The 17,813-nt window shown below is 32.9% G+C and overlaps 1 protein-coding gene across 3 annotated transcripts; it reads left to right on the top strand.

Moving 5' to 3' along the window:
* Nucleotides 1–2,073: 2,073 nt before the first annotated feature.
* LOC114181397 (putative disease resistance RPP13-like protein 1) lies at nt 2,074–16,333 on the top strand. 3 transcript variants are annotated; one of them, XM_028067842.1, is made up of 3 exons: nt 2,074–2,345; nt 12,309–15,719; nt 15,931–16,333. In XM_028067842.1, the coding sequence occupies exons 1-2, from the start codon at nt 2,168–2,170 to the stop codon at nt 15,668–15,670; spliced, it is 3,540 nt and encodes a 1,179-aa protein (XP_027923643.1). In that variant the 5' UTR covers nt 2,074–2,167; the 3' UTR covers nt 15,671–15,719; nt 15,931–16,333. The 3 variants fall into 3 exon arrangements, with proteins under 3 accessions (XP_027923643.1, XP_027923642.1, XP_027923644.1); XM_028067841.1 differs by lacking the exon at nt 2,074–2,345 and having other exon boundaries at nt 12,042–15,719; XM_028067843.1 differs by lacking the exons at nt 2,074–2,345; nt 15,931–16,333 and having other exon boundaries at nt 12,042–14,832; nt 15,120–15,311.
* Nucleotides 16,334–17,813: the final 1,480 nt, after the last annotated feature.

Genomic DNA, 17,813 nt, shown 5'->3' with positions numbered 1-17,813 from the left:
ATTACAGATACTAATTTTCTCAACTTGGCCATCTGAAAGATTGAACTAAGCTCAATGCTAGATAACTGACACTCTTAAAAAGACATTAATAAGAATTTCTATAATACATCCCCATGTTAAGAAAGGACATTGATGCAATTACAAGAAAGTAAGTGTTGAACCCTTTATCGCATTCAGATTCAAACAAAATCCGATGTTACCCCCTAATGTGGTATAGGGTCAACCAAGGTATCAATCCAAGAAAACATGATTCAAGTAGTTGATTGTATAAGTCTGTCAGAGAATGAAATGCAAAGATTGTGGGGTTTTTAAAACAAGAAAGTGTAAATGACAATTAAAACTAAAAGGGCTATCCTAAAGCATGACATAGGCACAAAGAACTACGCTAAAAACAATATTAGAAAAACACATGAATGCAGAGTTAAAATGCATGACAGCAAAGTGAGTAATGTTGCAAAATTCAATGAGAATGAATTAGAGTAGCAAGAATTGACTAATGAAAACATATAAAGCAATGAAAAGGGGAATTTAACATGAAACAACAATGGAAAGCACGAAAAAAAGTGAGTTACTATGAAAAACAAAAGTGTTTGATGGAATGTCTGAGTGAAAATGAAAACTGGACAAAACTGTTTGATGAAATGCCTGAACGAAACTGAAATATGAAATGGATTATGAGAGCAATTGGAACACACTTTAATCAATACAAAAATGTAATAAACGACTTTAGAATCAGAAAACTAAACTAAAACAACAAATTGAAACCAAGAAACAAAATGAGACAGCAAACTGAAACGAAAACAGTGAGTAGTGTATGCGACTGAAAACTAAATTATGAAGATTGATAAGCAAAACTTTATTAAGATGCAATAAAATGATTTGAATCATGGACGCAACATGCAATGTAGTCTAGAAACATACTAATTGAAAACTATAACCAAAAATTGATACTAAGAACAAGTGCAGATTAGATTTCTTAAAATGGGGAAAACTAACTAAACTAATTAACCTAACTTTCTAAAATGGGGTAAAAACTGAAATTTGCTATCAAAACTGTAACTAAAGCCATGAACCAGATTCAAATGATGAAAGTAAACTTAAACAACAAGATTCAACATTTTTACAAGTTATTCTTCAATGATTGCTCAAAACTGCTCAACTCCAATTCTCTGCAGCACAGTTGCTATCAACATCTTTATTCAACTCCAAGTATTTTCTTTTTATTTTCTGAAAATCCTAAAATGAAACAAATATAAAATTCTAACAAAAATCTAACTAAGAATACCAAATTAACAAAGACTTAGAAAAACTACTGTTTATTGAAGGAAAACCGAATATTAATCTAGAAAAACATGAACAAATGGAGGCTTATCAGCAGCTTTTTCAAAAGGACTTAAAAGTTCATGATGTATAAAGAGATAATGGTTTCCTGTCTTCATTGTAAAAATAATATCAAATAGATGTTATAGGTCTCACTCTCGAGTTAGTCGATGAAACAATATTTAAAAAAATTAGCGTACTATTTGTAAATAAAAGTGGAACTAACTTAAGACCTTATAAAATAATAAGATTAAAGTGAAACAATTGTAAATAAAGAGATGAAAATTACTGTTAAACCAAATTAAGAAAATGTTAAATAATGGAACAAAGAAAGACTAGTAAACCAAATCTTGCCTAATTAAAAATTACTCACTGAATACGCTAAACTAGCTTAAGATAGGCAATTAAGTGAATAAAGAAAGGATGAGAATTAGTACATGAATATATGATAATTGATGCAGAAAAGATATTTACTTTTTTATATTTTCAAGTTAGAGAATATCCAAACAATTATAGTTTCCTTCTCCCATTTAAAGTTTTGGTTTCAAAATACTATATACCAACAAGATATCACTGCTGATTTGTTATTGTGAGACAACCATTCATGGATTACAGCTGTGAACATTATTCTTATCAGAAAGATTCAACAATTACTGCTTCACTGGAGCCCACAGCTAGGATTTCATAATTTCATTCATCACAACGTTGAATGGATATTCAACTGCTCACATCTTATATTGCTCAATCATAACATCAGTATAGCATCCCTGCACTGAATCCCTGTTCTAAACTTCCATCTCAAATCTCACACTTCCATTCATCATTCAATCCATTTCCAACTCCTACCATGGCAGCAGAAGTTGTTGGTGGTGCTCTTCTTTCGGCCTTTCTTCAGGTTGCATTCGACAGGCTGGCTTCTCCTCAATTCGTAGATTTCTTTCGTGGAAGAAAACTTGATGAGAAGCTGCTCGGCAATTTGAACATCATGCTGCACTCCATCAATGCTCTTGCTGATGATGCAGAACATGAGGTCAAAAGTGCATCTCCTGAGGGAATTACGAGGGGATGAATGCTGGAATGTTTTTAAAATGATGATGATCTTGAATTGAATGATGAGAAAGAGGAGATTGGTAGAAGGATAGTTGAGAAATGCAAAGGATTACCTCTTGCTTTGAAAACAATTGGAAGTCTTCTCTGCAAAGAGTCATCCATTTCATATTGGAAGAGGGTTTTGGAAAACGACATATGGGACTTGCCGAAAGAAGTGAAAATTATCCCTGCTCTATTACTGAGTTATCAACACCTTCCTTCTCATCTCAAGCGATGCTTTGCTTATTGTGCATTGTTTCCGAAAGATTATGAATTTGACAAGAAGGAATTAATTTTGTTGTGGATGGCTGAAGGTTTTCTCCATCACTCTCAACAAATCAATAATGTAGAAGAAATTGGTGAACTATATTTTAATGATTTACTGACGAGGTCTTTCTTTCTTCAATCAGATTTCAAAACCTATTTCTCCATGCATGACCTTCTGAATAATTTGGCAAAATATGTTTGTGCAGACTTCTCTTTCAGGTTGAAATTTGATAAAGGAAACTGCATACCCAAAACAACCCGTCATTTTTCATTTGCTCTCTTTGACGTAAAATATTTTGATGGGTTTGGGAGTTTAACTGATGCTAAAAGATTGCGTTCTTTTTTTCCATATAAAAAGTTTGGGAGAAGATATATTTATCATTATCCTTTGCAATTCAAGATTTTGGTACATGAATTGTTGTCCAACTTTAAGTTTTTACGTATATTATCTTTGGATCTATATTCTGAGCTTAGAGAACTCCCTGATTCTATTGGTGGTCTTAAACATCTCCATTCTTTAGATCTTTCGGGAACCAGGATACAAAAACTACCTGACTCAACATGTTTGCTCTATAACTTGCTAATCTTGAAGTTGAACTATTGTTTAATGCTGGAAGAGTTGCCCTCAAATTTACATAAACTCACCAAATTGTGTTTCCTGGAATTTGAAAATACAAAAGTGACAGAGATGCCAATGCGTTTTGGAGAGTTGAAGAATCTTCAAAGTACTCAGTGCGGTTTTTGTCGATAAAAATAACGAGTTCAGTACTAAGCATCTAGGAGGGCTCAATCTTCATGGAGGACTATCAATTATTGAGGTGCAAAATATTGTAAATCCTGTAGATGCATTAGAAGCAAATCTGAAAAATAAAAATCTTGTGAAGTTAGAGTTAAAATGGAAGTCAAACTACATCCCTGATGATCCAAGGAAAGAAAAGAAAGTATTGGAGAATCTACAACCTTCCAAAAACGTGGAACATTTGTCAATAGAGAACTATGGTGGTACAGAATTCCCAAGTTGGGTATTTGATAATTCATTATCAAATTTGGTGTTCTTAAAGCTAGAGGACTGTAAATATTGTTTGTGTTTGCCTCCCCTTGGACTATTGTCATCTCTGGAGACCCTTGAGATTATTGGATTTGATGGAATAGTGAGCATTGGTGATGAATTTTACGGGAATAGCTCTTCTTCATTTACATCTTTGGAAAGATTGACATTTTCAAACATGAAGGAATTGGAGGAATGTGAACGTAAGACTGCTGCTTTTGCACGTCTTGAATTTCTCAAGGTGTATCAATGTCCCAAGCTAAAAGGTCTGCCAGATCAACTTGTTAAGGTAAAGTATCTTGATATATGTGGCAGCATGAAAGCATCGTGCCTTGAAAGGTGTGAGCATACTGTATCTCATAATTCACTTGAAGACTTGAACTTTTGTGATTTTCTAATTATGAATATTCCAATGAGTTGTAGCTTTGATCTGCTTGAACAAATTGGGATCATTAGCAGTTGTGTTTCTCTAACAACCTTTCCACTAGATTTCTTTCCAAACCTTAAGTCTCTTTTCCTGCTTGAGTGTCGTAACCTACAAATTATTTCACAGAAGCACACTCATAATCGTCTCATGCATTTGACAATTGTCAGTTGCTCACGATTTGAATCATTTCCTAGTGAAGGGGTATCTGCTCCGCGGCTACAGATAATTAAAATTGATGGAGCGGGTAATTTGAAGTTGTTGCCAAAACGGATGCAAATCCTGCTTCCGTCTCTTAGTGAACTACAAATAATGAATTGTCCAAAAGTGGAGATGTTCCCAGACGAAGGTTTGCCACCAAATGTAAAAGATGTGTCTCTTTCAAGTTTCAAACTTATGGCCTCCCTAAGAGAGACCTTGGGTACCAACACATGTCTTCAAAGCTTGTCTATTAAAAATATGGATGTGAAGTTTTTTCCCGATGAAATTTTGCTACCACACTCTATCACTTCTCTACGAATCAATAACTTCCCAAATCTTAAAAAGATGCATTACAAGGGTCTCTGCCACCTCTCCTCTCTCACACTTCATGCTTGTCCCAACCTCCAATGCTTACCGGAGGATGGTCTCCCCAAATCCATCTCCTCTCTTGAAATCTGGAACTGTCCATTGTTGGAACAACGTTGTCAGAATCCTCAAGGCCAAGACTGGAAAAAGATTGCTCACATCGAAAAACTAAGTGTTCGCTCAAAATTTTAAAGTTAGATGAGCAATAATTCCCGTTTCTCTGCCTCTTCAACAGGTGTTGATACTCTATACTATCTCTCTACCTTTTCAATTACAATCTTGTTAATTTACATTGTTGTGCTATTACATTCATCACTTTGTCTAATGATTTCTTTTGTTAATTGTTTATTGTTAATTTTTAAACTAATGATTTAATTGGAAGTCGATATCTGGTGCTAATCGTATTATCTCTGTACAGCATTCCTATCTGAATCTGGAGGGAGCAGAAGACACCCTCCCTCATCGGCTGACCCTTGATTCTAAGCTGCACACCGAAAAGAGTAAGTAGTTGTTTAGGGATATTGTTCTTGAAACAAACGCAATTGTGAAAATGCAATTACTTTTAAACTTCCGTTTCTTGGGACTTGAACTTGTATTTGTTTTCGTCTTGTTGAATTTATATCCTCAACTGGTATGTTCTGTGTTATTTTTTTCTACTGTACTTTCAAAATACACTGATGACTAATACCCGTGTCTTTAATGATCCACACAGGAAGAGAAAAAAAAAGAAAAACTGGACTCAGTTTTGGAGAGTGACATTAAAGCAGTGAGCATTACAATAATAGCTTTTACTTCATAGCTACAATTTTCTTCCCCCAACTTTTCGTTTATTTATGAAATTTGTAGAGGCAGGATTTTATGTAGTTGTCAGAAAACATGTAAAGTTTGTGTAATTGTTGAACTGTAAAACGCGTACGTGTTTGTTTTTGGAAACAGCATTAGATATCTTACAATATATTTTAGATAAATGATTTCTACATAAATATCTAGATTCCCCCTTTGATGTAGTATACACATGGCAGAATAAAACAAAACCATTGTCTCCTCTTCAAGTTTCTGCCCTACATGGATTTTACTTGATATCAGAAGAAAGAAATGCTGTCTTATGTGAATATTCAAAACAAAGGAAGCATATATAGAAGAGAGTCATCACATCTAGAAAACATTATCATATGACACCTAAGTTTAACAATGACGAGGAAATTAAAAGAATCATTCTACCATAATCTCCATCATTATCTCTAAATTCTTGTGTTCCCTATCATATCAGCTCTCATGATTATCTACTGCATTTTTCTCTGTTTTTAATTTCTGCAGGCAAAGGGAATGAAAACATCACTGTTTCATTTTCATGGGAAACTAATAAGCTGTATATAAAAGAAACTGTATTGCCTTATGACTAATCACTGAACGGTTTAAAACTATACCACAATCGTAAGAAGAACAAATAAAAAGTAACCATCACCAAATAACAATCATAGGTATATAAAAACATTTGATTTAGTAACAACTACTTCACGTCAGCAATCCTAACACATCATTAACATTTCTGAATGTACATGCCAATTTATGTATGAGAAGGTAATGATGAATTGAGTTTGAATGACTGTGTCCCAGTTCCTGATATTTGTATAAAAATGTTGTCTACATTAAATCACAATATTTGTATAAAAGGTTATTTGCCGAATTTATAAAATACGTTTTATTTCACTGAAGTAAACATTTACTAATATTTATTAAAGTAAATGTTACAAAAAGATAACATTTTCATAATGTTGTCTCTATATAAAAGAATTACTTATAACCTAATCTTGGCTAATTAAAAGTTACTCACTGCATGCACTAAACTCTTTATATACTAAACTGACTTAATTATCTTATGATAATAAATCACTACAAAAAAAATATTTGATTACTGACTAATTTTAGAAATAAACAATAATTAGTCACTATAGTGATTAATTTATAAACCAATTTATAAACTAAAAATTATTGATAACGAAAATAATTTCTAAATTAGTCACTATAACCAAAAAATTGGTATTTAAATTTGTCCTATTAAAAACCAATTTTTTTGGTAACTAACGATAGAGACCATTCACTATATAGTGACCAATTTAGAAATTATTTTAAGTACCAATAATTTTTAATTTATAAATTATTATCTAAATTAGTTACTACAGTGACTAATTATTTTTTTGTCACTAAAATTGATCACTTGTAAAATATTTTCTTGTAATGAATTAAGTCAATAAAAAGAATGAGAATTAGTACATCGCATAAATATAATATAATTGATGCAAAATATATAGATACATACATATATATATATATATATATATATATGTATTATATTTTTAAGTGACAGAATATCCAATTAAAGTTTACTATGTCCATATAAAATTTTGGTTTCAAAATACTGTCAACCAAGAAAGATGATAGCTGACTAGTATTGTTAAGTTTTGGAAACATGACAGCCAACGCCCTTTAGAGGTTTTGATTTTATTATATGATATTTTGTAGTTATATTTTGCTCATTATCTTTTCTCCTATCATGTTTTTATTATAAGGGATTATTGCAAGAAATTTAAAATAAAATAAGGAGAGAAAAATTTGCTACTTCATTAACTAAAACATTTGATGAGATACAAGATGAAGTGAAGAAGTTAGACTAATTGCATAACTAGTCTATTGATGGTTTACTTATTTTAGAATAGTCTTTCTTATTTTACACGATGGAGAATGAAAATTTTTGATGGAACAGAGTCATCACATATAGAAAACATTATATATGACACCTAAGTTTAAGAATGACGAGGAAATTAAAAGAATTATTCTACCATAATCTCAATCATTATCTCTAAATTTATAATAGTTTTATTTGAATCACAAGAATAATATATTTTTTTTTCAATCAAACTACCTTTATGAGGAAAACAGAAAAATAGGAGAAAACTAACCTAAGCTACTAAGAGGTGAATTCAAATAACATGTATTTATTTATTTTTTTTATATAATTTATTAGCTAATTACGTAAATTTGATTATGGAAGATATCTTTTTTTTTTTTTTTTATCTAGGAAATAAAAAGATCATAAGGTTAAAGTGGAGTTGGAGCCATGAGTTGGTGTTTCGCATTGGGTATAAATAAACATGTTAAGAGAAAAGACTCATAAACCAAGAAACCAGTGTCTATAGGTTATGCATCGAAGGTGGTGTCTTGATTTCTTGTAAGAGTTTTCATATGATTTGTAACATTCAATGTTTGTGCTTTCCTATTGTGGATATCTACATGAATAATCTTATCTCTAATAATTACTATAAAAAAGTTGTCTCACTTTATTTAAATCTCAAATAAAAAAGGAAACTTCATATCTTACGTCTACAATATAAAATTGAAAATAATAATAAAATCTGTAAGAGGACCTAGACATCAATTGATCTTACCCAACTCTCATTCCTTGTTATTGTGCATCTTTCTCTATACATATGCATCTTTCATAGTTCTAAAAGTAGGATTTTAATCCATAAAAGGTACATATTAAATGGTGGATAATAGCTCCTCCATGTATATTTTCACTTGCACATAGCCACTAGATTTCGTCTAGTTTCGGGAAACTTTATTTTCTACTCATTTGAAGAGTTTAAACGAGACAGGAAAATGGTAGGCGAAAGGAATAATCTCAATGTTCTGTTCTGTTCTTCATATGGGCTTACTATTCTCTACTATGTATGTACGCACTTATAACACACACACACATATATATTCTTCACCACTAATTCTGTGTTGAACCTTCATTTTAGTGACAAACACAATGCAGTCATGTCGCTGTCAAATTTTATTTGCTTTAATATTCAGAACTTTAGACTGTTAAATATTTTAATTTTCCTTTTTCTCATACTTCTTGATCCTTCATGTATTGATCTGTCATTCTTCCTGAGCCTGAATTAATATGTCTTTATCAAAGAATTTTTTTCCTCTGTGTAAAATGTTAATCACAAACAATCATAGTTCTATCCAATCCAATGCATCAAAGACTATGTCATGTTCTTATAATTCAGCATTCTGTAATTACAACAACCAAGACAAATGGACTTTTCCCTGAGTACTCATTTCAACGAAAACTTGACCACATAGATAAGGGAGAAAGTTGTATGCCAAATGAATAAATTACACCACGTTCCAACAGGCACTGTTCCAAGCCATTGTCATAACCTGCGATTGAAATTACTCATTTCCATTCATCCACTCCATTTCCTATTCCTACCATGGAAGCAGCATGCGTTGGTGGTGCTCTTCTTTCTGCTTTTCTGCAGGTTGCATTTCACAGGGTAACCTCTCCTAAACTTCTACACTTCTTTCGTGGAAGAAAGCTTGATCAAGCACTCCTCACAAAACTCAACATCAACGATTGGAATCATGTTTTGTCATGCATGACCTTCTCAACGATTTCGCAAAATGTGTTTGTGGAGATATATACTTCAACTTAGAAGTTGATAGAGCACAATCTATACCAGAAAGGGCTCGTCATTTTTCATTTGCAATCAGTGACGTTAAGTATTTTGACAGTTTATATGATGCGAAAAGGTTGCGCACATTTATTCCGCTTCCTACATTTATAAAATTGTCCCTTCTAAACGATCCATGGCAATGCAAGGTTTCATTTCAAGAGTTGTTCTCCAAGTTTAAGTTCATACACACCTTATCTTTGCTATGTTGCTCTGGCCTCCCAGAGGTGCCTGACTTGACAGGTGATCTTAAACATCTACGTTCTTTAGACCTTTCCTGTACTGACATAAGAAAACTACCCGATTCAAGTTGTTTGCTCTATAACTTGCAAATACTAAAGCTTAACCATTGTATCCTTTTGAAGGAGTTGCCTTCGAATGTGTACAAACTCAGCAATTTAGTATTAAAGAATTGAAGAACTTGAAATGATTGCCTAAACGCATGGATATCCTCCTTCCATCTCTTACAGACATACGAATATTAGATTGTCCACAGGTGGAGTTGTGCTCTGATGGAGGTTTGCCATCAAATCTAAATACCATGGATCTCTCAGACTGCTCCAAATTTATGGCCTCAATGAAAATGGCTTTGGGAGCCAACAACTCTGTAGAAGTGTTGTCTGTTCAAAAATTGGATGTGGAGTCTTTTCCTGATGAAGGTTTCTTGCCTTTCTCTCTTACGTCTCTACGAATCAGTAACTGTTCAGATCTTAAAAACCAAAAGGCTAAGGCTGGGAAAAGATTCCACACTTGAAAACATAGTGATTGAAGCTGTGAGACATGAACTTGAAGTTTGAAATCACACATCATGTAGTTGTTTGAAGTTTGAACCTTTTGAAATACAATAGTGGGCTATTGCCATATACTTCAGATCAAATTACTGACTTCCATTAGTCACTTTGTTTCCAATTCATAGGATGGCAGCGGAATTTGTTGGTGATTGACAAGCTGGCTTCCCCTAAAGTTTATAGACTTGTTTTGTGGAAGAAAACTTGATAAGAAGCTACTGGGAAACTTGCACATCACACTGCACTCCATCAAAGATCCACGAGAAAAAACTGTAAATGAAAGTTTTTGTCTCATATATATGAATTGCTGGAAAAATATCGTAAACATCGATATGAAAAGAAACTATTTGATATGTGAAGACATAATTTAATGTATTTTCCTATTATTTTAGCTCAGTGGTAGAGCGCGCCCCTGATAATTGTGTCATTGTGCCTGGACTGTGAGGGCTCTCAGCCACATGGATAGTTTAATGTGCTCATCGGCTCCTAACCCTGAGATGTGGATCATCCAAGGCACATTAGCATGGCGTACTTCTCCTGTTTGAACCGGGGTTTGAAACCAAACTTATCCTTAGAAGGATAGATGGGGCGATTCAGGTGAGATCCAATGTAGATCCAACCTTCTCTTCACTCATTTCACTGCAAAACAGCTGTTCAAAATATGAGAGGGTTAGTGAGTTTGATTGTTAACTCTTCCAGCAAACATATGCACAATGATATAAAGCAATTTTGCTTCTGAAATTTTTTGACATCAATACTATACAAGTTCTTTGGCAATTTCCTGATATATATAGATTGGGTTAACGTTATCACAAATAGTTCTTGAAACTTTTTATCAAACATTTCTCAGAAAGGAAACTTATTCTTCTATTAATCTATGTAGATGACAATGATTGTTGTAGGGGTGTTGAAGTATAATTGTTATTTAAAGAGAAGCTTGTTTCTTAGTTCAAGATGAAGAAACTTGAAAAATTAAAATACTTCAATATGTTATTTATCTTCTCAAAGAATGAAAAATTGATTACAGGGCCTCTAGAACTCATACAGAACAAAGTCATAGAACTGAGAATGATAACTCTATCAAAATAAAGGTCCATATTACATGTTTGTAGAGAAGCTCAGTTATTTAGGTCACACAAGATAAAACATAGTGTGCTTTGAGTGTGGTCAATCATTTCCTGCATAATCAAGAGAGCAACATTTAAAAGCTATGAATAGAATACTTCCATATTTAAATATTTTAATAAGACAAATCAATAATTATCAATATTGTCTGTTTTCAAATTCGTGTTTGATAAGATAAAAAAAAATAAAAACATCTGTTTCTACAATGTTGTTAAGTAAATTGCATCGCCTAATGCACTTACAGTAAGATCATTGCTAGGGTGTTTTTGCAAAACATGCATCGCAAAATCTCTGTTTTTAATTTCTGCATTTTTGATTGTAGTACCTTTTCCCTGTTTTTAATTTCTGCAGAGGCAGAGGGAATGAAAACATCACTGTTTCATTTTCATGGCAAACTAATAAGGTTTATATAAAAGTAACTATATTGCCTTATACCTAATCACTGAACGGTTTAAAACTATACCACAATCGTAAGAAGAACAAATAAAAAGTAACCATCACCAAATAACAATAATAGGTATATCAAAATCTCATCTCGTAATCTAATTTAATTCTTAATTAGTGTCCAAATAAAAAAATAATACCAAATCAGTGTTAAGTGGAGTCAGTCAACGAAATAATATTTAAAATTTTACCGACTATTTTCAACAACTAAAAAAATTATCAGAAAGACATTATTGCTTCACTGGGCCCACAATCCACTCTCCATTAAGAATTTCATGCTTTCATTCATCACAGCCCTTGAATGAATATCGAACAGCTCACATTTTATAATGATGAATAAAACTTATCAAATGTTTGAGCCGTCCATTCCTAATCTAACGAGAATTGTGAAACAAAGCTGAGAAAATTTGCGATAAAAGAAAATGATGTGCCACTATCCTTAAAGTCAAGTCTTCGTCGTAAAATAGCCAACTACTCATTTCATTGTCGTAAACTTCAATTTCAAATTACACACTTCCATTCACCATTCACTCCATTTCCAACTCCTACCATGGCAGCAGAAGTTGTTGGTGGTGCTCTTCTTTCTGCTTTTCTTCAGGTTGCATTCGACAGGCTGGCTTCTCCTCAATTCGTAGATTTCTTTCGTGGAAGAAAACTTGATGAGAAGCTGCTCGGCAATTTGAACATCATGCTGCACTCCATCAATGCTCTTGCTGATGATGCAGAACAGAAACAGTTCAGAGATCCACACGTCAAAGCATGGCTTCTTTCTGTCAAGGAGGCTGTCTTTGATGCAGAGGATCTCTTGGGTGAAATAGATTATGAACTCACCAGATGCCAAGTGGAAGCTGGATCTGAACCTCAAACCTTTACTTACAAGGTATCTACCTTCTTCAACTCTACTTTCAGTTCATTTAACAAGAAAATTGAATCAGAGATGAAAGAAGTCCTAGAACAACTAAAATATCTTGAACAGCAAAAGGATGCTCTTGGTTTGAAAAACAGTACTTCTTATTCTGATAGTAAGGCGTCACAGAAATTGCCATCATCTTCTTTGGTGGTTGAAAGTATCATCTATGGCAGAGATGCAGACAAAGAAATTATCTTTAATTGGCTCAGATCTGAAACCGACAATCATAACCATCCATCTATATTTTCCATTGTGGGCATGGGTGGATTGGGTAAGACCACACTCGCCACTCATGTGTACTGTGACCCAAAGATGGAGGAGGCTAAATTTGATATCAAAGCTTGGGTTTGTGTTTCCGATCATTTTGATGTTTTGACAGTGACAAAAACAATTCTTGAGGCAATCACTAAATCGAAAGATGATAGCGGGGACCTAGAAATGGTTCATGCAAGATTGAAAGACCAAATATCAGGAAGGAAATTTCTTCTTGTTTTAGATGATGTTTGGAACGAAGGAGGAGAAGAATGGGAAGCTGTTCGAACTCCTCTTAGCTACGGGGCTGCAGGAAGTAAAATTCTTGTCACAGCACGTGCTGAGAAAGTTGCTTATAACATGAGATCTAAAGTGCATCGCCTAAAGCAATTAGAAGACGACGAATCCTGGAATGTTTTTAAAAAACAAGCACTAAAAGATGATGATCTTGAATTGAATGATGAGAAAGAAGAGATTGGTAGAAGGATAGTTGAGAAGTGCAAAGGATTACCTCTTGCTTTGAAAACAATTGGAAGTCTTCTCTACAAAGAGTCATCCACTTCATATTGGAAGAGGGTATTGGAAAACGACATATGGGACTTGCCGAAAGAAGTTAAAATTATCCCTGCTCTATTACTGAGTTATCAACACCTTCCTTCTCATCTCAAGCGATGCTTTGCTTATTGTGCATTGTTTCCGAAAGATTATGAATTTGACAAGAAGGAATTAATTTTGTTGTGGATGGCTGAAGGTTTTCTCCATCACTCTCAACAAATCAATAATGTAGAAGAAATTGGTGAACAGTATTTCAAAGATCTACTAACGAGGTCATTCTTTCTTCAATCAAGGATCAAAAAACGTTTCTCTATGCATGACCTTCTGAATGATTTGGCAAAATATGTTTGTGCAGATTTTTGTTTCAGGTTGAAATTTGATAAAGGAAACTGCATCCCCAAAACAACCCGTCATTTTTCATTTGCATTCGATGACGTAGAATGTTTTGATGGTTTTGGGAGTTTAACTGATGCGAAAAGACTGCGTTCTTTTTTTCCATATAAAGAATTCGGGAGAAGAAATATTGGTTATTATCCTTTGCAATTCAAGACTTTGATACATGAATTGTTCTCCAAGTTGAAGTTTTTACGCGTATTATCTTTGGATGGATATTCCGATCTAAGAGAGGTACCTGATTCTGTTGGTGATCTTAAACATCTCCATTCTTTAGACCTTTCGAGAACTGGGATACAAAAGTTACCCGAATCAACATGTTTGCTCTATAACTTGCTAATCTTGAAGTTGAACTATTGTTCAAGTCTGGAGGAGTTGCCCTTAAATTTGCATAAACTCACCAAATTGCATTGTCTTGAATTTGAAAATACAAAAGTAACAAAGATGCCAATGCATTTTGGAGAGTTGAAGAATCTTCAAGTACTCAGTTCGGTTTTTATCGATAAAAATAAGGAGTTTAGTACTAAGCATCTAGGATGCCTCAATCTTCATGGAAGACTATCAATTAATGAGGTGCAAAATATTGTAAATCCTCTAGATGCATTAGAAGCAAATCTGAAAAATAAAGATCTTGTGGAGTTAGAGTTAAAATGGAAATCAGACCATATCCCTGATGATCCAAGGAAAGAAAAGAAAGTATTGGAGAATCTACAACCTTCCAAAATCGTGGAATATTTGTCAATAGAGAACTATGGTGGTACAGAATTCCCAAGTTGGGTATTTGATAATTCATTATCAAATTTGGTGTCCTTAAGGCTGGAGGACTGTAAATATTGTTTGTGTTTGCCTCCCCTTGGACTATTGTCATCTCTGGAGACCCTTGAGATTATTGGATTTGATGGAATAGTGAGCATTGGTGATGAATTTTATGGGAATAGCTCTTCTTCGTTTACATCTTTGGAAAGTTTGACATTTTCAAAGATGAAGGAATTAGAAGAATGCAAACGTAAGACTGCTGCTTTTCCACGTCTTGAAATTCTCTCGGTGTATCAATGTCCCAAGCTAAAAGGTCTGCCAAATCAACTTGTTAATGTAAAGAATCTTTATATAATGGACAGCATGGAAGCATCGTGCCTCGAAAGGTGTGAGCATACTGTATCTCATAATTCACTTGAAGCCTTGACCTTTTCTGTTTTTCCAATTATGAATATTTCAATGAGTCGTAGCTTTGATCTGCTTAAAAAAATTCGCATCTTTCGCAGTTGTGATTCTCTAACAACCTTTCCACTCGATTTCTTCCCAAACCTTAAGGATCTTTCATTGTTTTCCTGTCGTAACCTACAAATGATTTCACAGGATCACGCTCATACTAGTCTCGAGATTTTGTCAATTCGCAGTTGCTCACGATTTGACTCATTTCCTAGTGAAGGTTTATCTGCACCGCAGCTATGGACAATTGATATTGATGGAGCGGAGAATTTGAAGTTGTTGCCAAAACGCATCAGAATCCTGCTTCCGTCTCTTTATGTACTAAACATAATTAATTGTCCAAAAGTGGAGATGTTCCCAGACGGAGGTTTGCCACCATATGTAGAACAAGTGTCTCTTTCAAGTTTCAAACTTATAGCCTCCCTAAAAGAGACCTTGGGTACCAACACATTTATGAAAAGATTGTGTATTGAAAATATAGATGTGGAGTTTTTTCCCGATGAAGTTTTGCTACCACACTCTATCACTTCTCTACAAATCTATGATTGCCCAAATCTTAAAAAGATGGAGTACAAGGGTCTCTGCCACCTCTCCTCTCTCACACTTTATGACTGTCCCAACCTCCAATGCTTACCGGAGGATGGTCTCCCCAAATCGATCTCCTCTCTTCAAATCTGGAGCTGTCCATTGTTGGAACGACGTTGTCAGAATCCCGAAGGCCAAGACTGGAACAAGATTGCTCACATTGAACACCTAAGTATTCTCCCATAAGTTTAAAATTAGATGTGCAATAATTCCCGTTTCTCTGCCTCTTCAACAGGTGTTGATACTCTTCACTATCTCTCTACCTTTTCAATTACAATCTTGTTAGGCGTAAATATTTGACTACGTAAATGGAATTTACATTCTTTTGCTAATACATTTATCACTTTATCTAATGATTTCTTTTGTTAGTTGTTGATTGTTAATTTTTAAACTAATGATTTAATTGGAAGCCGATATCTGGTGCTAATCGTATTATCTTTTTACAGCATTCCGATCTGAATCTGAAGGGAGCAGAAGACACCCTCCCTCATCGGTTGGCCCTTGACTTGATTCTAAGCTCGACACTGAACAGAGTAAGTAGTATTTTAGGGATATTCTTCTTGAAACAAACACAATTCTGAAAATGCAAGTGCTTTTAAATTTCCTTTTCTTGGGACTTGAACTTGTATCTGTTTCATCTTGTTAAATCTAAATTCTCTACTAATTTTTTTTTATTGTTTGTCAGTTATCACTAATATTTCAAAAATAGTGTGTTTTTAATGTTTAACAAAGGACAGAAAAATTGAACTCAGTTTTGGAGAGTGGCATTAAAACAGTGAGCATTACAGTAATAGCTTTTACTTGTTACGTTACAATTTTCTTCCCCAACTTTCCATTTATTTACGAAATTTGCAGAGGTAGGATTTTATGTAGTTGTCATAAAACATGTAAAGCTTGTGTAATTGTTGAACTGTAAAATGCGTACGTGTTTATTATTCGAAACATCATTAGATATTTTACAATATATTTTAGATAAATGATCTCTACATAAATATCTAAATTCTCCTTTGATGTAGCATACACATGACAGCATAAAACAAAACCATTGTCTCCTCCTCGTCAAGTTTCTGTCCTGCATGGATTTTACTTGCTATCAGAAGAAAGAAATGTTATACTTAAGTTGGAGGAATCATAAATGTAAATAAATAGAAGGCAAAACCATTTTTTTCACAACAGAAACACTCAATTTTAAAGGAGATGATCATATGAGTTTAATGGATTATTTGATAAGTGACAATGATATAATTTTTTTTTCCAAATCAAACATTACTCTAGAAGTTGTGTTTGGTTATTGTTATTGCGTTTTAGAAACATTAGTAATTATGTTCTATATATCATTATAGATTTATTGATTAAAAATTTAAAAAAAAAATCACTTTAGTATTTTATTATTATTAATTTGTTGCTCTGCTAAATTTTATATTGAATCAATTTATTCTAAATCTTCGGTCAACGAAAACTATAATTTGAAATTTATTATGTCTAATGTTTCTCAGTGTGGTGATTGCTTTATAATGTATTACTCACAAATTCAATTTAGGACGATAGAAAATTTCACTATTACTAAACATCAAAGATATTGAATTTGAGCTTATCTCGTTTCGATTTCTTAAAATATTTTGTTTAGATAAACCAATTCAAATTGATTCAATTTGAATTTTTTTAATAAATCATTTCAATTTTTATTTAGTGCAAAAAATATTTAAATATCAAAGAATTCTTAATAATTCAAAATATTAATATCAATGATATCTTGTGTCTTTTTTTTCAAGTTTTTTAAAATATTTTTAAATAATACTGATGATGTTTGTTTTCTATAAATTAATGTATATCGAAATTGTTTTCTATTGTAGATGACCAAATTACTTAGGTTGACATCAATCGACATTAATTTTTTTAACATTGTTAGTAGGATTTTCTTTTATCGGCTTTTCGATCGATATTAGCAGGAAAATTTCTCAATTGATATTGGCCAAAATAGTCCTAATGAAGGTTGATTGAAAATTTCCATGTCAACATTTGAAAAAATATTCTAAAAATTATAGATAAAGACTAATATATTTGTGAGAACCAATAATAAATTATATATATGATTTATTACTTATTTATTTTCTATGTTAGTTAAAAAATGGAATAGTAGATTTATTAAAATTAATTGTGTAAGAAAATATAAATATTTTTAGAGGATAAATAAAGTTGACATATGTTGTATTGCATTAATAACGATTAAAAAGTATTTAAACAATTAATAACAACCTCTCATAATTGTTGATTTATAGGGAACTTTTATCATTCGGCTTTATATCTTGTTTCTAATAATTTGTAATAA

This window comes from Vigna unguiculata, chromosome 4, assembly GCF_004118075.2.
Source record: "Vigna unguiculata cultivar IT97K-499-35 chromosome 4, ASM411807v1, whole genome shotgun sequence".
Taxonomy (NCBI): Eukaryota; Viridiplantae; Streptophyta; class Magnoliopsida; order Fabales; family Fabaceae; genus Vigna; species Vigna unguiculata.
Note: the sequence above shows the minus strand (reverse complement) of the source record. Positions and strands in the feature narration are given on the sequence as shown.